Raw genomic sequence first — 21,109 nt, 5'->3', positions numbered from 1 at the left:
CCACTCATTATAATAATATAAAATATTATACTTCCCATTAAAATCCTAAAAAAATGATTAAAATAGAATATAATAAATTAACATAACTCATACTCTCAATACCATTGCATTACGATTATGCCATTGTTCATTTATATCAATATAATAATACAACACCATCATTTAAATAATAATAAATAACAGTAATGCACATCCACTATAATGCAAATATTATTAAAATAGTCACAAAGCATTAAAATATTCAAGAACCTTCCAAATAGTAATAGAATAATCATGACATGCATGCGGGGTGTGACAACTGAGCCACGGGCAAAATATGTGTGCGTGCTTCAAGATGGTAAAGGCCTTGCTCCTCACGCCTGCTGCCAATAATCCTCTTCGTCACCAAATCCTGAAACAAACAATGAGGGAAAAAAAGTGACACAATAGTTCAAAGATTTGGTAAGATGGCTAATAGAGAAGAGGTTAGTGGCAAAATTAGGAACATGAAGAACAGAGTGTACAGAAATAGGAGGAGTCACATGTACGCTGCCTTTACCAGAAATGGAGGAAAGGGAGCCATCAGCGACCCTAACCTTATCGCGACCCGAACAAACAAAGTAGGAATCGTAACACTAAGGCATACTAGTCATATGATTGGTGGCGCCAGAGTCAATGACCCAAGATGGAGCAGTGGAAGGAGCGGAGGTGGAGACCTACAAGGTGGAAGCCAAAGTGTTGGATATTGTGGATGCAGTAAAAGAGCTGCTCAACTGAGACATAATCCTGCAAAGTGCTGCGTCCCTAGTAAGGGAACAAGGATCAGTCAGCGGGCGAGATGGATATGCCAACGGTTCAAGCTCAGCCATCACAGTATGTGCCCGAGCTCCCCCTCGCCTATCAGCAAGCATACCAGTGAAACCACATACCAGGGGACGACCATGAAGTACCCAACACCTCTCTCTAGTGTGTCCAGGTTTCCCGCAGTGATCACATCTAAGTCTGTCTCTATCATCCCCATGGGTAGGCCCTTGGCCTCTACCACCACCACGCCAATCTCTATGAGAGCTAAAAGTAAGAGCAGACTGCTCAATGGATGAAACTAGTTCCATGGCCAGCTACTCGCCTAGTCTCCTCACTTTGCAAGTAGCTACAGACCTCATCTAAAGAGGGAAGGGGAGACCAGCCTACAATCTGTATTCGAATAGGTTCATAGTAAGGATTCTGTCCACCAAGCAGAATGAGAACACGCTCCTTCTCAAGAGTATGGTACACCTTAGCTTCATCCTCGGGATTGATTAGTTGAAGGTCCCGATAGTGGTCATATTCCTCCCAGAGGCTAACAAAAGCATTGTAAAACTCAGAAATTGTCCTATTACCCTGCCACATGGTGATAATCTTCTGGAGAAGTTGGTAAACCTTGGCAGTCACCCACCCTGTAATATATCCAAGTTTCCCTTTACTCTGGAGGGAAAGATTGACAAAATGAGCCCAGTCTAAATAGTTGGTGTTATCCAACTTCACAATAGAGATTCGGGTGTGAGAATTCTCAAATTTTAACTGAGTGACTAGTTGAGAGGGTTGTGAGTCAACCAAAGCACCACTAGAGGTCTTTGTAGATCCACTGACCCCAAACATAGTGTAGAAGGACACTCAACAATATATGAAAAATTCCAAACCAAATGGGAAGCACACACAACCCAAATACACAACTCCACCACAGGGAAAAAAAATAAAATCAAGGGAATCACAAGCTCCAAATATGAGAAAACTCCACTCAAACAAGCCCTTCAAAGGGTAACAATATCTCATAACAACTCAAAAAATCATATGAGGCATTCCACAATCATTTCATAGCTGAAAAGCACCATACATTGCATTCTAACTGCAAAAAAGAGAGAGAAAATCGAAACTAGCTATACCTGGCAGTCAACACGAAAATGAGTTGTGCACTAACACTTGCCAAGAGAGAGAGAGAGAGAGAGGAACTGCAACCAAAAGCTGGAGGTAACCCTCGAACAGGCTGGTGGTAACTTTAGGAGCTTGAAATCTTCATGTAGGCTTCAAAATAGTTCATTAACAACTTCTTGAAATTACATATGCCTACCTTTGGAGGTAAAAGATAAAAATAACAAAAGATAAAATTACAACTTAACATGACTTATGATCATAGTACTATATCTCGCGATATATCGATATCTCGGGCCTACCGAGATATCCGAAATATCCGAAATTTGGCGAAATTTCGCCGAAATATTGCATTTTTTCTGCAATATTTCGGGAGTCCATCTTGGTAGGTATTTGGCCATATCTAGGCCTGATACTTCAAGGACACCCTTATTTAAGCTAAATAAACACATTTAAACCTTCATATTGCAAAAAAAATGAACTCAAAGTGGAGTTTTGGGTTTGCACCCTTGATTGACTGTATATGTTCAGACCCTGTTGTATAAAATAGTTAAATACATATTATTTAAGTACTAAAAGACATAATAAAAAATTTAAACAAAGTAATGAAACAAAAATAAAGTCAAATGTAGCCTTTAGTTTAAACTCATAAAGTCACAAGTGCATAAGTCATAACTCATAAAATTCATAATAGTCCATAGTTCAATACTCAATACACAAAGTATTTCTACGAAATTTACCGAAATATACTGAGATGTACCGAAATTTACCGAAATATACTACTCAATACACAGTATTTCTACGAAATATACTGAAATTTCGCCGAAATTTGAACTTTTTTCATTTCGGAAGCCCATCTCGTCTCAGTAGTGTCGAAATCACCGAAATACACCGAAATTTCGCGAAATTTTGTACCATGCTTATGATAAGACAGTGACAAAAGTACCCCTAACAACATAAATTCTACCACATACTTGGAGGCAATATCTTCTCATTGTTGGGCAAGGTATAATCTGGGAGGAGTTGCTTCTTGGGATAAGGAGGGGAGCTTATGTCGCGCCGGAGGTAGACACGAAGGCGAGGGGGATGACAAAGGGTGAAGAAGTTTATGGGGAGTAAATTTCGGTGAAAGAGGCAGGTAAAGAAGAAGAGGCAAGTTGAGTTTGGGTCGGGAGGTTGCCAAACACTGAGCCAAGAAGAGAAGGCCCACTAGGATAAGGGCCAGAAGGGTGATGGGACGGGGAGTGTATGGGTCGAGTGATTTCTAGACTTAGGGCAGAGAGAAGGCCTAAGCCCAATGAGATGGCTGCCAGAACGGGAATGGGTTGAATGGGATGGGGCTAGGGTAGATGGGATGTAGCCCTCATACATACCCAAGGTTCAAAACTCGTCTTCACTCGGTGTCTCAACGACTGAGATCTCGAGATCTCGCCGAGTTATTGTAATTTGTTTTTTTTGTTTCGATATGATGTTCCGGTTGGCAACTGGCCATAGTTGGCTCCAAAACTTTCAGGGAAGCTTGTTTTAGGCTTAATAAACATATTTAAATCTATTAATTGTAAAAAAAAGCACCCAATTTGGTGTTTGGGATTTGCACCCTTGGTTGGCAGTAAACGTCGAACCCTTTATGTAATATCATCGCCTATTATACACATTGTTTGAGTGCTATGAGACATAACTGGTAGTAAACATCGAACCCTTAATTTTGACACCGTGAGGTCGTAGATTGGCCTCTGGTGTCAGACATATAAAAAATCTACCCCCATACAACAAGTATTTGTCATATTTTTTTCAAAAAATAATTTTTGGGAAACTACTTTACCTGAAATAGTTGAATGTAGCCAAATCTTCCACAGTAAGCAGTAATTGATCTCTTTGTAGTGATGTGGCAACCCACAGTAGTATTGAGTGATGATGTGGCAAAAAAATCAAGATCCAAGCTTTTTCGTCCTTCTCTAGGTCCAAAACCACGAAACTGTCGAGTTTTCTTTGAAATTTTGAAGAATGGGTTGAGTTGCTGCCTATTTATAAGGTGGTTTGTACCATTTCGGCAAGATTTCGGTACTTTACCGAAATCTCGCCGAAATTTCAGTCGAGTTTCTCGAAACAATGTCGATTTGAGATTTTGTAAGAGATCTCGTCTCGAGTTTCTCGAGTTTTCAGAGATCTTGTCGAGATCTCGGAGAGTTTTAGAACAATAGTATAAACATAACAACCAAAAGCACATGCAAGTCAAGCTGCAATTTATGCAAAAAACCAGTTGCATAACTTTTAACGTCCATAGGATCCGATGAAGAGAGTTTAATTTGAATGAAGCTTACCAGAATGAAAGCATATTGCGAACTTTGGGTGCTGGAGGCATGCCCATAAACAAGGAATTTGAGAAGAAAGAAATACGTCTTCTCGCTTCTAAATTGGTTGGCACATCCATCGCAGACTCCTTCACTGTAAGTAACAGGTGAAGCCTTTTAATCTGCAAAAAGCAACATGTTCAAAAATCATGGATAGACAACTAAAAGAGAAATTGTGTGACAATAAAATATCTTATCAAATATAAATTACTTTCTCTTTCCAGGCTGCAGTCTCTGGTTTTATTGGGAATCTGATAGCACCAGGTGAAGCAAATAACTGTGTTTGATCTTCAAGGGTGGCCATCCCTTCATGCCTCGCATAAGATCCACCACGACTTGATTCTTGATTACTAAGAAAAGTACCGAGCACATAAGAACAACATAAACATCGTTTTAACATACATTAGGATCCAGTCACAATGAAAATAATTTACCTAGGAATCAGATCCTCCATTATGTCTCTTGTCACAACCTCCAGCATGTCCTGGAAGAGGATTACAACCTGATCCCTATCTTCAGATTTATTGTCTTGCTGTAAAAAGTGAACCGTTCAATTAGTCTAACTAACTCACCACATAATACTGTTTACAATGAATATGGTAACCATTAATGTTGGAAGTTGCAAGTATATACCAAATACGTGATAAGCTTAACAAAATGTTCATAGAGGCTTGGGAGTGCGCTCATCTTCAATTCTTTAATAAGAGTGTCCGCTTCTATGTACTTGTCAACTTCAGAGAATATAACATTTATAACACTGGGGAGTGGGGGGATATTGGGGGAATAGTATGGGCATTAAGAAGAATATCAGAATATGTTCAGGTGAACCTAAAACACAGTCCTTGCCAGACAAGGAATAACGATATTATTTCAGGCAGAAATGACATTTTTTCTATAACATGGGAAAGAAATTAAAAGTCAAAAGGAAAACTTTCTTGGGGTGGGGGCCCTGGGGATAAGGGGGAAAGATTGAATCTTACATTTTTTCATGAACTCCTTGTACTAGATAGTTGATAATATTTCTAAACGAACCATAGCATTCACAAACCGCACAAAACATATAGTTGTCTGCAAGAAGTCTCTTCTTCAGTTCACGATCTTTACCATGGCTATCTTTAGCCATATCTAATGCAATTGGGACCTAACAAAATATAAAGACAGAAAAAATTAAAGGAGAGTTTTCATATTTTCATTAGAGTCAACTGAAATATAACTTAAGTAAATACAGACCTTGCTAGCAAGTAAGAATGGAGGCCATTGGATAAGTTGTAAATCACGGTCAACCCAATATGGAACAAGCAACAAATTCAATTCCCTGAAATTTCAAACATGCTCAGCATCTGAATAAATATTTCTCCACTTTCACTGTAAGTTTATATGGGTCAAGGGTTTAAGGTTCAAACAGTCTCAAGTTGAGGACAGGAAAAGGTTATTAGGTTATCAAGTAACAAAAATATTTTCAAGCAACAAATCCATTTCCCTGAAATTATCTAATTTATGTGTTTAAATAAATATTTCCCCCATCTTCTAGCACCGTTAAAGCCATCAGCAATTTAAGATTAAAAAAGTCTTAAAGTTAGCAAATACAAACAAAAGAAAGGGTATCAAGTTACAGAAATATTTTCTAGCAACAATACCTGTTACTGATCAGATCTTCCGCCCTGAAACTTTCTATTATTTGGTTCCACAACTGCGCAAACTTGGCATGCTCCTTTTCTTTATTGGGCGGGATCTGAAAGAACAATATAAATTCAACATAAGCCACTATTACTTTCCAAGACAAAGTGGCCTTGAGTACATCAGCAGATTTCCGAGATAAAGTAACCTTCAGCCCCTTTTCTTTAGATGTTTCACTCTTCTCCACTGGAATCAAGCAGGCATTAAAAGCACCCGGCAATGATTGAAATCTGGATCTTAACATTCCTAAGGTTCGAATCTGGAAGCAATAGGTGAAAGGATTAGCATAGATCTAACATAAACGCAAAACCAATGTATAACATTATTGAACTTATATTTAAAGAGAAAGTAAATGGTTTCAGCTGCATAGAATTCAATTTGAGAATGTTGCAGTAGCATTACAACATTTTACTCCAACAGCAAGACACTGCAAATTTCCCCAAAATATTGATACATTCCATGAGGCCAAATCAGAATTACTGGTACTTATATGCTGTAAAAAGGGATTGGCAGCCATGCAGCTAAAAGGGCTTCCAGGTGCCTACTCATTATCTGCCACGTGGTCTAGTCATTAGAAATTCTGAGCATTAGATATGAAGAATCCCCTCGATAAGCCAGATGTCAAATTTGGAGGCTTATCTAAACCAAGCATCCCACCACCATGGATGGGATCCCCACTCCCCCTTTTTTTCTTTTTCAATGCTCCATGGTTTTCAAACAAAAAATGAGTTTTGACATTTTCCAAAGCATTCTCTTGACACATGGCAATGTAGAATTGAGCTGGAAATGACCATGACTAGATCATGACAACTGATGATGCAGATTCATCACCAAATAGGGCTTGTTTGCTTAGGAATAAGTCTAGGGTAGGGTTATATACATGTTGGGCCTTTAATCCCGTGGGTTTTCTATGTAATACACCAATTTTATGGGCCTAAAATATGGATAATTAGGTAGCATACGGGATTAGTTGTTTTAGTTCCAAACTTAGTTTTATTTTGGTGTTTTTGTTCATAAACTGAATCGGTTCAACCAATGGTTCAATTTAAGTGATTTTAGTAGTTTTCTTTAAAGTGTTTAGTGGGGCTGGATTAGGACTCTGTTTTGAGTCTATTTCAATTTCCTAGTCAGTTTAAGTTACCTAATAGGTTAAGGATTGGGTTAGGCCTTTCCATTTTAGTATAGGAGTCTATTTTTGAGTCTTTTATATAAGGCTGTAAGGGGGGTAAGCATTGGACACGAATTTTGATTATTGAAAAGCTTTTTGCTGCTTTTCTTCTCCATTGAAGATTTTTCTGTTGTGTTTGATCAAGGCTGGTGAGATCGGTGTTTGATCTGATTGACACCTTGAGGTGGAAAGCTCAGGTCGTTCGTTGGTGGGATTGGTGTTTGATTCAATTGACACCTTGCGGTGTGAAGCCCGGGTGGTTCATTCAAGCTCTCTTTGTTCAAGTTCTGATTTTTATTCAAGTTTTCACCATCAAACAAGCTGCTGCCAAGGAATTTCTACAACTATACTGAGTTTGAATCATTCCCAGCCCCAACAATTCTTCTTCTAATCTTCTAATCACCCAAACCCTAGAATCCCCCTTTTTGTTTTCACTTTTCCCATGACCAAATTTCTGCCCAGACCAGACCAAACCAACCATCAAAACAGCCCCCTTCTTTGGATCGAATTTTCCTCTCACCATAAGGGAAACTCGATCCAAGCCCCAGCCCTAGTTGACCACTTTAAACCCTAGATTCCTTCATCTTCTTTTTTTCATAAACTCAGGAAACCTAACCCTAACCTGTTGCCCCTTCAAGTTTACATACTTTCCTCCATCAAAACATCTCAGGACCTTCACTGCTAGACTCCCCTACATCAACTTGACATAACCCACACATCAAACCCTAACCCTAATTTCACAACTTCACCTATTTTACCCTACCTGAATTACCTAGTTCATGGCAGACACTGGTTATTGGCTTCTAGTTGGTGTCCTATCAATCTAGAACTACATTAATTGACATACACAAGGCATCCACAAGAGAGAGAAGAATGCAAAGGGGAAAGTACACCCATCTAGACTATAGTGAAACCCTCTGTGGTTTTAAGGGTTTATACACTCGGGGTGTCTGCTTTGTTCAATTCTTCTATTTCATTGCCTTATTTCCCATCCAAGCTACATATTTATAGAGAAAAATAAAACCTTAAATCTCAAACCTCAGTTGATTTATGGTTGTCATTGAGAGTGAATCAATTTCCTATCCTTTTCTGTCCTACACAATGATACTATCAAATGTTGTTGGCTCTACACACTGTAATTTCACATCCATGTATACACCCTGCCTGACTGCCAAGGGCTCTCCCAAGTGTGTACATCCATCCTACAGCATACACACTTCAAGTTCTGGCATAGAAATAAATAATGCAATCACACCCACAACACAGGGATTTTTACGAGGTTCGGCAAGATGCCTATGTCCACAAAGTAGTGCCACTAGGGCTTCATATCTACTCAATATACTATTGTTTCAGCTGCACCCACAACTGGGAATCAATACACCCAAATTTTCCCAGCATCAAACTGAGAGGGCACAAGATTGCCAATACAATTGATAGCACCAACTCCCAGCGTCCAACACAGGCTAGAATAGGTCCTTAACATATAACACCTATGTCTAGAATAAAGTACATGATACAGACATCAACCATAGTTCAAAATCTGGTCGAGATGAGATTGCAAACGAGATCTTAAACTTACATACTTTCAATCGAGTTTACCGAAATTTCGGTGAGATCTCGAAAATCTAGGTGAAATCTCAAAAAATCTCGGATATCTTGACCTGCTTGAGAAGAAACAACTCTCATTTCTTCTTGAACGCTATGACGTGGCATTCATATGTCATGCAGACGGAGGACAATGCACATCAGCTGCATCGGACCATGAGTGGACTCAATCCAGCACGGCATAGTCTATATCAGTAGAGAGTCACAAACTTGCAGTATTGTATTGTTGGGACATGGAAGACTAGGGTGTCTATGACATATGTATTGTTCACTATACTTGGGTATCTATGAAACATGTTGTTAGCAGAACAGTTTAGAATGCACTGCTTGAATGATCAATGTGACCATCAAGCCCTCTTATCTATAATATTGAAAGAATGGACAGAATTACAAATAAGCCCTCTCATAGCCGACTCTACTAGCTATGGGGGAAAAACCCCAAAATACCCTTTCGGGTTACATCACTCAACGCTCCCCCTCAAGTTGGTGCATAGATATCACACATGCCCAACTTGACCAAGTTAGGATGAAACATTTTTCCACTCAATCCTTTAGTGAAGACATTAGCAAGCTGGTCACTTGACTTCACAAAAAGTATACAAATCTGTCCACTTTCTAACATCTCCTTGATGAAGTGTCTGTCAATCTCCACATGTTTGGTATGGTCATGCTGCAGTGAATTGTGGGCAATGCTAATTGTTGCCTTGTTGTCACAGTACAACCATAGTTCAAAATCTCACGAAATCTTGAATTTCGAATATTTCGAGCTGCTCGAAACGAAATGCTACTTCGAATCGAAAAAATACAATATATCGAGCGAAATTCTCGAAATTTCATGATATCTCACGAGATTTCGAATTTTTTGTCAAACCCCTTTATATAAAAGACCACGTTTCGTCAGTCTCGGTCGAAATGAGACTTCAAAACAGCTCTGGTTTTTTGGTTTTTGCTCATTTCTTCTCCATTCTTCCACTTCCCATTTGAATCCTTGCTGCATCTACGCCGGAACCACTTGGAGAACACAAGATTCAAACTTCTTAGCACATCTGTGAAGCCTTTCCACTATTCCAGGTAAATCCATATTCTCAAAATTGGTTTTTTTTAGGGAAATGCATGATCAATATGTTTGTTTGTGATGAAATAAATATATGTTAGACACCGGAAGCCGATCTACAACTTCGAGGTGTCAAAAACACCATTTTGGGTGACTATTTTTCCAAAACACCATTTTGGGTGACTATTTTTGCAATTTGAACATTTAAATGTGTTTATATAGACTAAAATAGGGTTTCCATGAAGTTTCAGGCCTTAACTTGGCCTAAAACCCACCGAAATGACCTACCGAAACATACAAGAAAAATACAATATTTCGACCGAAATATCCGAAATTTCGAATATTTCGGTCAGCCCGAAATACCGAAAAGAAACGAGTTCTCGAACAATGAGTACAACATCATTGGGCGATGAACAAAACCACTAAGATCTTGAAGTAAACTTTGAAGCCATAATAACTCACAGATTCCTTGGGTCATAGCACAGAACTCTGCTTCAGCATTAGACCCTGCCACAACATTCTGCTTCTGGCTACGCCATGTGACAAGGTTACCTCCTACAAACGTACAAATGTACAATAGCTTGAAGTAGATTTCCGATCAAGATTACAACCCCAGTCAACATCAGTGTAGGCCTCAATACGAAGACGATCATGTGGAGACAAAAGAATCCCTTTTCCTGGAGCTGACTTTAAGTAATGGAGAATACAAAGAACAATAGCCACATAAGTTGAGACTCAGTATACTCATGCTACACATGACGATGACCACGGTGCACATGCCTGCACACATACAGGGATTGTAGGGTACTCAAGAGGCCCACGTTGCGTATTCTTACCACCACCTGAGCAACAGGATTATACACCAAAGTCCATGGACATCAGTATCAGGAGCTTGATTGATAGTCTCGGAGGCATGAGTCTGGAGGGTCGTATGTACCAGGAGTAGTGGCTTGCACCATCATATGGATATGGGCCATATGGCACAGGGAGCACCTGTTCCGACTATAGTCACTATACTGGGTATGGTCAGTTCGGGTAGGTTGGTTCTTCATCATCATTACCCTCTATCTCAGAGTATGAGGATCAGGTTTTGTAGACAGCATCTTCGGGTTCCCAGTCCCCCAGCCATACATGTCGGTTCCAATTCCACATGCACCATCCAGTAGCAGTGGCTCTCGCTTGAGTTCTACACGGTTCAGAGATATAGGGTACCCTAGGTTAGGGTACCTCCAGTACGTTGACGATTCCATCTATAGAGATGTTGTGGACGACTTTGAGCGTTTCTTCCGCCACACTATGACATGGCCAGCTTTTGTGATTCAGTCAGAGGAAAACTTGCTTCGGCATCAGCAACATTCTAGTGGTTTGATCAGGACCGACATGTGTTCTAATACTAGGTGATTCATTGACATTGTTGCTTATATTGTTTACTCTTATAGCCTTATATATGTCACTCTTTGACTCTTTGTAACAAATAATGTTTGATGTATGATTTATTAAGCGGTTTATAAGATTGTATGAGATAGCTCATATCACTATATATATTGTTAGCAGGACTGTTTCATGTATCGATTCTGTTCTAGGGGTAGTTTGGGTATTTTTTGTTTTCTTGTATCTTAAGTCACTCTCTATATATAATGAATGAAGGGGTAGCTCTCACACTAAGTGAAAGTCTCCCAAGGGTTACACAAACTTATGGGCTCCTCTTCTCCTCTTCTCTTCCTCTCATTTAGCATTTACATGGTATCAGAGCAAGATCTCTAGGGACTGCTACAACCTTCCTAGTATCTTGTCTCTTTCCTTTTGAGGTCTCAATCATCATTGATTGACTCTAATTTGATTGGATTTTGAGAGCTTCTTCAGTTCTTTGGTTTGAAAGGGGTGCAGCACCCTATGCTGCATTTTCGTACTGTGTAGAGACTAGTTCATGGCTGAAGATTGAGAACTAGGTCTCTTTTATGGTAGTTTATTGATCTATGAGGTGGATACATTCAAGAGTATAGAAAGCAAGTCTGATCATGTTTTTGGATCGATTTCTGGGGGCAGCAGCTGGCATTGACATTATCGGGGTTTTGAAATCTTGAGATCGACTTTTCTGGTTTGGGCCAGAAATCGAGTTTTGGTTGCTTGGAAGGTGATTCTTATCACATTGGAAGGAAGACATCAAGCTTGCTTCAAGGTCTGGCGCTTTTGGCATCAGCTTCAAGGTGTTGAGATCGTTTTTGGGCATTCTAGAAGCTGAAATCGATTTTCTCAGGTTTCCTCTTTTCCTTTTGCATCCTTTGTGTTTGATAAAATGGGTGACTCATCGAAAACTGCTGTTAGTGAGGTTATATCCTCTTCATCTAACCGTATTGTTGAGAAGAAGTTGGAGGCCATCAACAACTTCCAACAATGGAAAAAGATTGTTAGATTAGTGCTGGTTGGTAGGGACCAGCAAGATCATTTGACCAAAACCAAACCAGCAAATGATACCTCATGGGATACAGTTGGTGCACGCATCTTGTGGCAGCTGCTGAACTCTATGGACAACCAGATTCTTGACCTGTAACTCATATTGATACAGTCAAGGAACTATGGGACTATCTACATGTTCTGTATTCTGGACAGAACAACTTATCTCTTATCTATGAGCTATCTCAAGATTTCGACAGGGCTGATCAAAAGGGTTGCCCCTTGACCCAGTATTTTGCTGATTTTAAGAGGATGTATGAGGAGCTGAATTCCCTACTTCTTATCACTGCTGATGTCAAACAGATGCAGAGCCAGCGAGAGCAACTCGCAGTCATGGGATTTCTGGGAGGTCTTGGGAAGGAGTTTGACTCTGTTCGTTCTCAGATACTTGGTGGTGATAAGGTAGCCACACTTTCGGACACTTTTTCACGAGTTCTACGCATATCTCGTGAGTCTTCTCATGATTCCACTACTATGAATAGTTCGGCCTTGGCCTCTCTCACACCTTATCGTGGTCCTAGTAGTGGGACAGGGATAAGTGGTGGTCGTGGCCGTGGGGGTGGTTCTGACAAAGCCCCTATCTCTGGGAAAGCTCCTACTTCAGCTCCCACTTCTGGTTCAAATTCTTCAGGCATGGTGAGGACATGTCACCACTGTGGTCGTACTGGGCATATTCAATGCTTCTGCTAGAAACTTCATGGCAAACCTCCACAGCAACAGTTTGCCAATTTTGCTTCCATTACTGAGTCTACTGATTCATCTCCTTCTGAGGGTAAAACTGTGATGATGTCTGATGAGGATTATGCTCGCTTTACTAAGTTCTAGATCTCTGTCTTCTCAGCCTTCTACTGCTACCTTTGGTCAGACAGGTAATGCCACTGCATGTCTTTCGATTGCTCCTTGCCCCTGGATCATTGATTTAGGAGCTTCGGACCACATGACTAGGGTCTCAGGTATATTTTATTCCTTTCGTGTATCATCCTCTAATGTTACCTTAGCTGATGGTTCTTTGGCTAAAGTAGCTGGTATAGGCACTGTTCAGGCCACTCATTCATTATCCCTTTCTTCTGTTCTCTATTTACCTGAGTTTCCTTTTAACCTTCTATCTGTTACTAAGCTTACTAAAACTCATAACTGTTATGACGAAGAAGACGATTGGTAGAGGTCATGAGTCGGGGGGGCTATACCTACTTGAAGACACCTTATCTGTGGCATGTTCGAGTTTGGCTTCTCCTCATCAAGTACATTGTCGCTTGGGTCATCCATCATCACAGAGTTTACGGATTTTAGATCCTCGTTTTCAGTCTATTTCTAGTTTACATTGCGAGTCTTGTCAGTTTGGGAAGCTACATCATGTACACTATCCCCCCAAAGTCCAAGGTCTAATCAACCTTTTGCTTTAGTTCATTCAGATATATGGGGTCCTTGCCCAGTTGTTTCTAAATTGGGATTTCGTTATTTTGTAACTTTTGTTGATGACTATTCCAGGGTTACTTGGCTTTACTTAATGAAGAATCATTCTGAGTTGTTTTCTATTTTTTGTGCATTTGTGAATTAAGTTAACACTCAATTTAGTACTCCTTTATGTGTTCTTCATAGTGATAATGCCAAGGAATATTTTTCTGCTCCCTTTACTGAGTTTATGACTCACCGTGGCATTATACATCAGTCTTCCTATGCCGACACCCCACAACAAAATGGTGTGGCAGAAAGGAAAAACAGACATTTGATAGAGGCACTCGGTCTCTTTTATTTGAGATGAGAGTGGCCAAACCTTTTTGGGCTGATGCTGTTTTAACAGCTTGTTATCTGATCAACCACATGCCTTCCTCTATCTTACATGGTGGGATACCTCATTCTCTATTGTTTCCTTCTGCTTCCTTATTTGCCTTACCACCACGTGTCTTTGGTAGTGTTTGTTTCATTCGTGATCATCGTCCAGGTATATCCAAGTTGGATCCCAAGGCCCTTAAATGCTTGTTTGTTGGTTATTCCCGTACTCAAAAGGGCTATCGTTGTTTTTCCTTTGAGTTACAAAAGTATTTAGTTACTGCTGATGTTCCCTTCTTTAAGTCCACTCCTTATACGGTTTCTCCTGTTGCTGACTCTACATTGGATGATGATCTTCCTCTTTATATTGTTCAGCCTTCTACTCCACAGGTTTCTCCACATCCACCACAGCCGCCATCCCCACTGTTGCTGCCACCAATTGTTGTGTTCCAACGTCGTCATCATCAGGTATGGTCTCCCCCTGCTCCGGCTTCACCCTCATCTTCTTCGCCGGCAGATCCTACCCCAGGTAATTCTTCCCTTGTTGTTCCCCCTAACCTTGATGTTCCTATTGCCTTTCGTAAGGGTGTTCGGAGTTGTACCCAACAGCCCTTATCTAACTTTGTGTCATATTCTAGTTTATCCACTTCTTTCCATTCTTGATTGGATACTCTTGAACAACATACTGTTCCTAAGTCTGTTGCAGAGGCACTATCTCATCCTGGCTGGAGGGCTGCTATGGTTGAGGAATTGTTAGCTTTGGAGACCAATCAGACATGGGATCTTGTTCCATAACCCTCTAGTAAATCAGCAATTGGTTGCCGATGGGTCTTTGTGGTGAAGGTGAATCCTGATGGCTCTCTAGCTCGCTTGAAGGCTCGACTTGTAGCAAAGGGCTATGCCCAAGTGTATGGTGTTGACTATTTGGACACCTTCCCTCTTGTTCTGTTCGTATCTTACTTTCTCTTGCTGCCATACATCACTGGCCTCTATTTCAGTTGGATGTTAAGAATGCGTTCTTACATGGTGATCTCCAAGAAGAAGTATATATGGAGCAACCTTCTGGGTTTCTTGCTCAGGGGGAGTATGGGATTGTGTGTAAGCTAAAGAAATCCTTGTATGGGCTGAAACAGTCACCCAGAGCTTGGTTTGGTCGGTTCACTGAAGTGGTTTTGGAATTTGGACTAACACGTTGTAGTAGTGATCATTCTGGATTTTTCAGGCATTTTGATGTAAGAAGAATATTGCTTATTGTATATGTGGATGATATTGTCATTACAGGAGACGACTCTTCAGGAATTGAAAAGTTGAAGATGCACTTATAACAGAAGTTTCAAACCAAAGATTTGGGAAGATTGAAATACTTTCTGGGTGTTGAAGTTGCTCAGTCTAGGAAAGGGATTTCACTCTCATAGCGAAAATATGCTCTTGACCTTCTTTCAGAGACAGGATTGCTAGGGTCTAAACCTCTAGATACTCCGATGGATCCTAATTCAAAACTTACAGCTAATAGTGGTGATGTACTTAATGATCCTGAGAAGTATAGGAGGCTTGTTGGGAAACTCAACTATTTGATTGTGACTCGACCTGACATTGCCTTCCCTGTCAATGTTGTGAGTCAATTTCTATCTGCTCCTCGTACATCTCATTGGGAGGCTGTCATACGTATCTTGAGGTACCTCAAGAAGGCTCTTGGACGTGGTCTACTCTACTCGGATCATGGACATAGTTGAGTAGAGGGTTTTTCTGATGTTGATTGGACTGGCTCTCCTGTTGACAAAAGACCAACTACTGGTTATTACACATTTATAGGACTACTGGTTATTACACATTTATAGGAGGGAATCTTGTGTCATGGAAAAGTAAAAAGCAGACTATTGTGGCTCGACCGAGTGCCGAATCAGAGTATCGAGCCATGGCACATGTTACATGTGAATTAATGTGGGTGAAACAGTTGTCAACTGAACTTGGATTTATGGATGACTCTCTTATGCAACTATGGTGTGATAATCAAGCTGCTATTCATATTACTTTAAACCCTGTGTTTCATAAAAGAACGAAACACATTGAAGTTGATTGTCACTTTGTTAGAGAAAAGCTGCAACAAGGTCTCATTTCTCCTAGCCATGTTCGTACAGGAGAACAACTTGCAGAGTTGCAAATTTATTTACGAAGTCTTTGGGGAGTGCTAGAGTAGATTATATTTGTAATAAGCTCGGCATGATTAATATCTATGCTCCAGCTTGTGGGGGAGTGTTAGTAGTACTGTTTCATGAATCGATTCTATTCTAGGGGTAGTTTGGGTATTTTCTGTTTTCTTGTATCTTAAGTCACTCTCTATATATAATGAATGAAGGGGTAGCTCTCACACTAAGTGAAAGTCTCCCAAGGGTTACACAAACCTATCGGCTCCTCTTCTCTTCCTCTCTTCTAGCATTTATATATATACAGCGTAGACTACCAACCATAGGTCAATAGTCAAACTACCATTTTGAGTTAGTTTTTTATTTTATTTTATTTTATAATTTAAGGGTTCCATTATGTTTATAGGGCCTAAAATAGGCTACCTTGCAACTTTCATGGCCTGATTAGGTCATATGGTCACCGACACCAGGGGCCAGAAAAAAAATACACCAACTCGGGACAACTCGGTTTCGAGTCTGACCGAAACTAGGTCTGAAACCGAGACCTCGAACCTTGAAGACAACCACAAGAAACAAGCTAGACAAACTAAGAGACAAACCTCTCCAATACGACGAAATGCCCCATAGATACCTCCAAATATTGTGGAGAAAATAGCATACCAAATCTGGGTATCCATGAAGTATACCTGGAAAGAATTTTTAAGTTAGTACTCACTAGTCAAATGAGGCAACAAAAAACAAATGACAGATCAAACATCTTGACAGCCACAAAACATACAAGAATAATAGGAGCCCAGAGTGCAATCACAACACCAATGTTGTTCCTGCAGGCTGCAAACAGCCAATGACATTGTTACAAGAAATGTGTTAATTAATGTAATTAGGGCAATTACTTAATTACCTAGTGGGAAAAACTCATGCCATTTGAAAGTTGTTATCTGAACTTGCATGATAGTTTTTGTTAAACCCACAAGAGGCTTTATCTGCAAAGTGAAAAAGTTAAAAGCAAGCATAAGAAAGTAAAATCATTAACTACAGACATCCCAGAAAATGCCAGACATGTGATTATGGCCAGAGGCACTTGCAACAAATCTATTTATCTCTAATTGAACAAACTGCACACACAAATGATGTTTATACATGCAATCATACCTTCATCAGACAATCATACCTTCATCAGACAAGAATATGTAAACCATAAATCCATTAGCTTGATTAGTTTATTCCAATTCCTTGAAAACTAAAAATATGTGAAAAATAAGAGATACATTTTTTTTCGGTGGATAAAAAATTCCATTACCAAAAAACCCCGAAGGGGAGGGAAGAAAAGGTGGGGGGGGGGACTATACAAACTACAAGCCCTAAGGAACCGGGCTGTGAGACTGAAGAAGAGAATCATCTAGACCCCAAGAAACAACAATGAGCCTGATCCTTGGGGAATCACAAAGGGAGCCATGAGGGAGCATGTGAAGTTTAGAGCTGACATAAAGAAGATGGCTTTCCAAATCATGTCAAAAGAGCGAGATTTGGAAGTCCATTTGCAAAGATTCTGTGAGAAGAGAGAATTTAGAGAATGCTTGAGTTATTTAATTGATAGGTAAGCCCCTCTATTTATAATAGAGGGGAAATTACAAAGTGACTAAACTAGGCGATGTGGGACTAAAACCCACATAGCCGACATAAACTTAATAATATAAGAAGAATAAAATTATCCCAAAAAGACTAGAATACCCTCATGGTATTCTGGATTACATATTCCAACACTCCCCCTCAAGCTGGATTATACAAATAAGAGAAGAAGGAAAATCCAGCTTGAACTAAATAAAAAAAAGAACTCCATAATAATGCTAACAAAATAGGCAACAACCAAATATCTTCAATACTCTTCAATACTTCAATCTCCCCCTTACGGCAAACTCAACCCAATAACGAAGGATACCCAATGGCAATGGTGGAGAAAACTGATCTTCTATGTTTTGCACCAATGTTCCTACAAGTTCTGCATTCTGCAATGTCTGCAGGTGTATTGTACATAATCCCCCCTCACGTGTAGTACACGTGGACATAACAGAGATGATGTAAGAGATAGGGCAAAAACATAATATTCCAGAATTTTCCAAAAGGTGCTAAGGGTAATGGAAAAGGAAGAAATGGCAAATTAGAGAATACCATTATCGTCCAAAGTGGTTATGGGTATATGCCAAAGGTATGGGATATGAAGGGAATTAGAATTATTGAAAGGGAACGGTGTTGGAAAAAAAGGATGGCATGGCTGTAATTTGGTGGAAATCCACTTTTAAATACAATCCAAGCCAAAGGGCAAATTGGTAATAAACCATTGGATTACACTTTGGAAGGTGAACAGCTTCAATCGAACCAGCAGCAACAAAATACCAGCAAAGAATCGATCCAAATAAATTTTCCCACAGTAAGAATCAACCCTAGAAACCAGAGATCGAAGAACCCAACCATAGCAGTAGAGCTTCTTCAACCATTGACGCTAGCAGGGGTATTGTAGTAGCAGCAGCGTATCACGTATCCAACAAGGAATAAATTCCTCGAATAAAAGCAGCGGCAAACAAGAACCAGATCTGAAACTGGCCAGAAAAAAAGAGTTGTTCCGAATAATAACCTTGATCGATCTCCAAGGAATCTTCAAACAGAACAGCAATCGATTCCGAAAAACACATTGTTGCAGGTCTTCAATGGCAGCAGCAGCAGCTTGAAGAAGCTCGATTGAATAAGAAGAAGGACCTCCTGATCTACAAGATGCAAGGAGTCGATCGGAGTCCACCAATCCCTTCACCTTGATATTACACACAAGGCAACCTTGATATTTCTCACAAGGCACACTCACGATGGAGCAAAGGCAGCAACAAAGGCAGCAAGCCTAAAGCTGAGTTTTTATTAATCAAAATTCACGCCTGAAAAAACTAGAACTGAACTTGGAACCTCCAGGTGGCTGTTCAAATGTAGATGTGTTCAAACAGCAGCCCACACAGAGAGGAGATAAAAAAACCAGATCGAGAAATAGCAGGTTTATGTAAAAAAAACCTGGAAAAGAGATCGATGTGGAGATATGCTTGAATGGTGGGAAGAGAAACAGAGATAGCAGCTGTCCAGAAAGCCTGCAGTGATGGATCCCAAGAAAACCAGCTTTAATGACAAGGAGAAATTGGTCTTCAGCAGGGGAGAACTCCAAAAAATATCGCAGAAGTATGGGCAGCAGCTATCGAACCAAAACCTTCTTAATTCATCAATTGGTGAGGTGATAAATTAGGGCAGCATCTATCTCATAGATCACCTCATTAGATCTGCCCTAATTGGAGAGAAAAAACAAAAAAAGGTGAAGAAATTCAAGTGGGAGGGGAGGGGAATGGATATCGAGTGAAAAAAAAAATGGAAAAGAGAACAATGGAAGGGGGGAGGGGTAGGAACCAGGTTAGGTCAAAGAGACCTGCTCTGATACCATGAGAGAAGAGAGAATTTAGAGAATGCTTGAGTTATTTAATTGATAGGTAAGCCCCTCTATTTATAATAGAGGGGAAATTACAAAGTGACTAAACTAGGCGATGTAGGACTAAAACCCACATAGCCGACATAAACTTAATAATATAAGAAGAATAAAATTATCCCAAAAAGACCAGAATACCCCCATGGTATTCTGGATTACATATTCGAATAGATTCCTCTCCATCCAAATGTGCAAGATAGCTGCCCCAAATACCAGTTTGCCAATGGTGTCACATATAGATTTGCCTGAAAAAGTCATATCCAACCAAAGCCACTCCCAAGTGAAGGGTAAAGGTCTCCTAGATCGGGGCCAAATAGAAGCTAGGGCTTTCCTCCAAATATTAGAGGCAAACATGCAGGAAAAAAACAGGTGGTCGATGTCTTCAATGCCATTCCAACAAACGGTACATGAGGGGGTTACAGAGATGTGGCGGTGAAGGAGAAAGGCTTGGGTGGGGAGGCAGTTATTGAGGGTTCTCCAAACCGTAAAGGTATGGCACGGGATATGGCCTTTAAACCAGACTAAGTTGCGTCAGGGAACGAAGGGGGCATGAGTCCTGACAAAGTCCCAGGCAGATCTGGTACTAAAGAGACCACTAGGGGAGGGGGACTATATAGCCTTGTCCGAGCGGGCGGGGCGGGGGGAAAGGGGAGGGAGAGTGGCCCAGACCTGGGTGAGGCATTGAGGGAAGGGGGATGGAGGGGACCACAAACCATGGGAAATGATAGTGGAGAGGGGCAAATTTAAGAATGCCCGAGGAGTAGACTGAACGAGCACCAACAGAGTTGAAGAGAACTCCTGAGGGGTGCCAAGGATCAAGCCAGAGGGAGGTGGATGACCCATCAGCGATTTCATAAGAAATAGCTCTAAGGGCTAAGGGGCTGAGGAGAAGGATTTTGCATCAAACCCAGGAGGGGTGATGCAAATTTATCACCCAAATGGGCTTATTTTATTAGGAATAAGTCTAGGGTTAGGATATATATATGTTGGGCCTTTGATCCCAAGGGTTTTCTATGTAAGAGGCCACTTTAATGAGCCTAAACTGGGGGTATATAAGTTGCATATGGGATTAGCCCAATACTTAGTTATTTTTATGTTTTTTAATTGAACCGGTTCAAATTGGTTGCATCCAATTGGTTCAATTTAAGTGATCATGTGACTTCGTTAAGTGGTCATGTGACAACTTAAGTGGTCATGTGATGTAAGTTGGGCTGGATTAGGACTCTATAAGTCCAGCCATGTTTTGAGTCTATTTCCTTTAGTATTCTAGTTTCCTAGTCAGTTTAAGTTACCTAATAGGTTAGGGATAGGGTTAGGCCATTCCTTTTTAGTGTCTAAGTCTATTTTTGGGTCTTCTATATAAGTTTGTAAGGGAGGCGAGCATTACATACGAATTTTGATTAATAAAAACTCAGCTTTATGCTTGCTGCCTTTGTTGCTGCCTTTGCTCCATCGTGAGTGTGCCTTGTGAGTAATATCAAGGTT

The 21,109-nt window shown here is 40.3% G+C and overlaps 1 protein-coding gene across 1 annotated transcript in view; it reads right to left on the bottom strand.

Moving 5' to 3' along the window:
• LOC122643845 (callose synthase 3-like) overlaps positions 1–21,109 on the bottom strand; it is a 108,703-nt gene that overhangs the window by 25,896 nt on the left and 61,698 nt on the right. The window contains exons 18-28 of the mRNA XM_043837420.1: positions 17,012–17,093; positions 16,889–16,941; positions 16,710–16,796; positions 6,037–6,174; positions 5,876–5,970; positions 5,469–5,553; positions 5,219–5,379; positions 4,872–4,995; positions 4,673–4,770; positions 4,450–4,588; positions 4,209–4,360 (exon numbers count right to left, since the gene is read on the bottom strand). Coding sequence (XP_043693355.1) covers positions 4,209–4,360; positions 4,450–4,588; positions 4,673–4,770; positions 4,872–4,995; positions 5,219–5,379; positions 5,469–5,553; positions 5,876–5,970; positions 6,037–6,174; positions 16,710–16,796; positions 16,889–16,941; positions 17,012–17,093 — 1,214 coding nt within the window. The remainder of the gene's footprint in view (positions 1–4,208; positions 4,361–4,449; positions 4,589–4,672; positions 4,771–4,871; positions 4,996–5,218; positions 5,380–5,468; positions 5,554–5,875; positions 5,971–6,036; positions 6,175–16,709; positions 16,797–16,888; positions 16,942–17,011; positions 17,094–21,109) is intronic.

This window comes from Telopea speciosissima, chromosome 10 (genome assembly GCF_018873765.1).
Source record: "Telopea speciosissima isolate NSW1024214 ecotype Mountain lineage chromosome 10, Tspe_v1, whole genome shotgun sequence".
Lineage (NCBI taxonomy): Eukaryota > Viridiplantae > Streptophyta > Magnoliopsida > Proteales > Proteaceae > Telopea > Telopea speciosissima.
The sequence above is the reverse complement of the archived record's forward strand: the minus strand, read 5'-3'. Positions and strand labels throughout refer to the sequence as shown.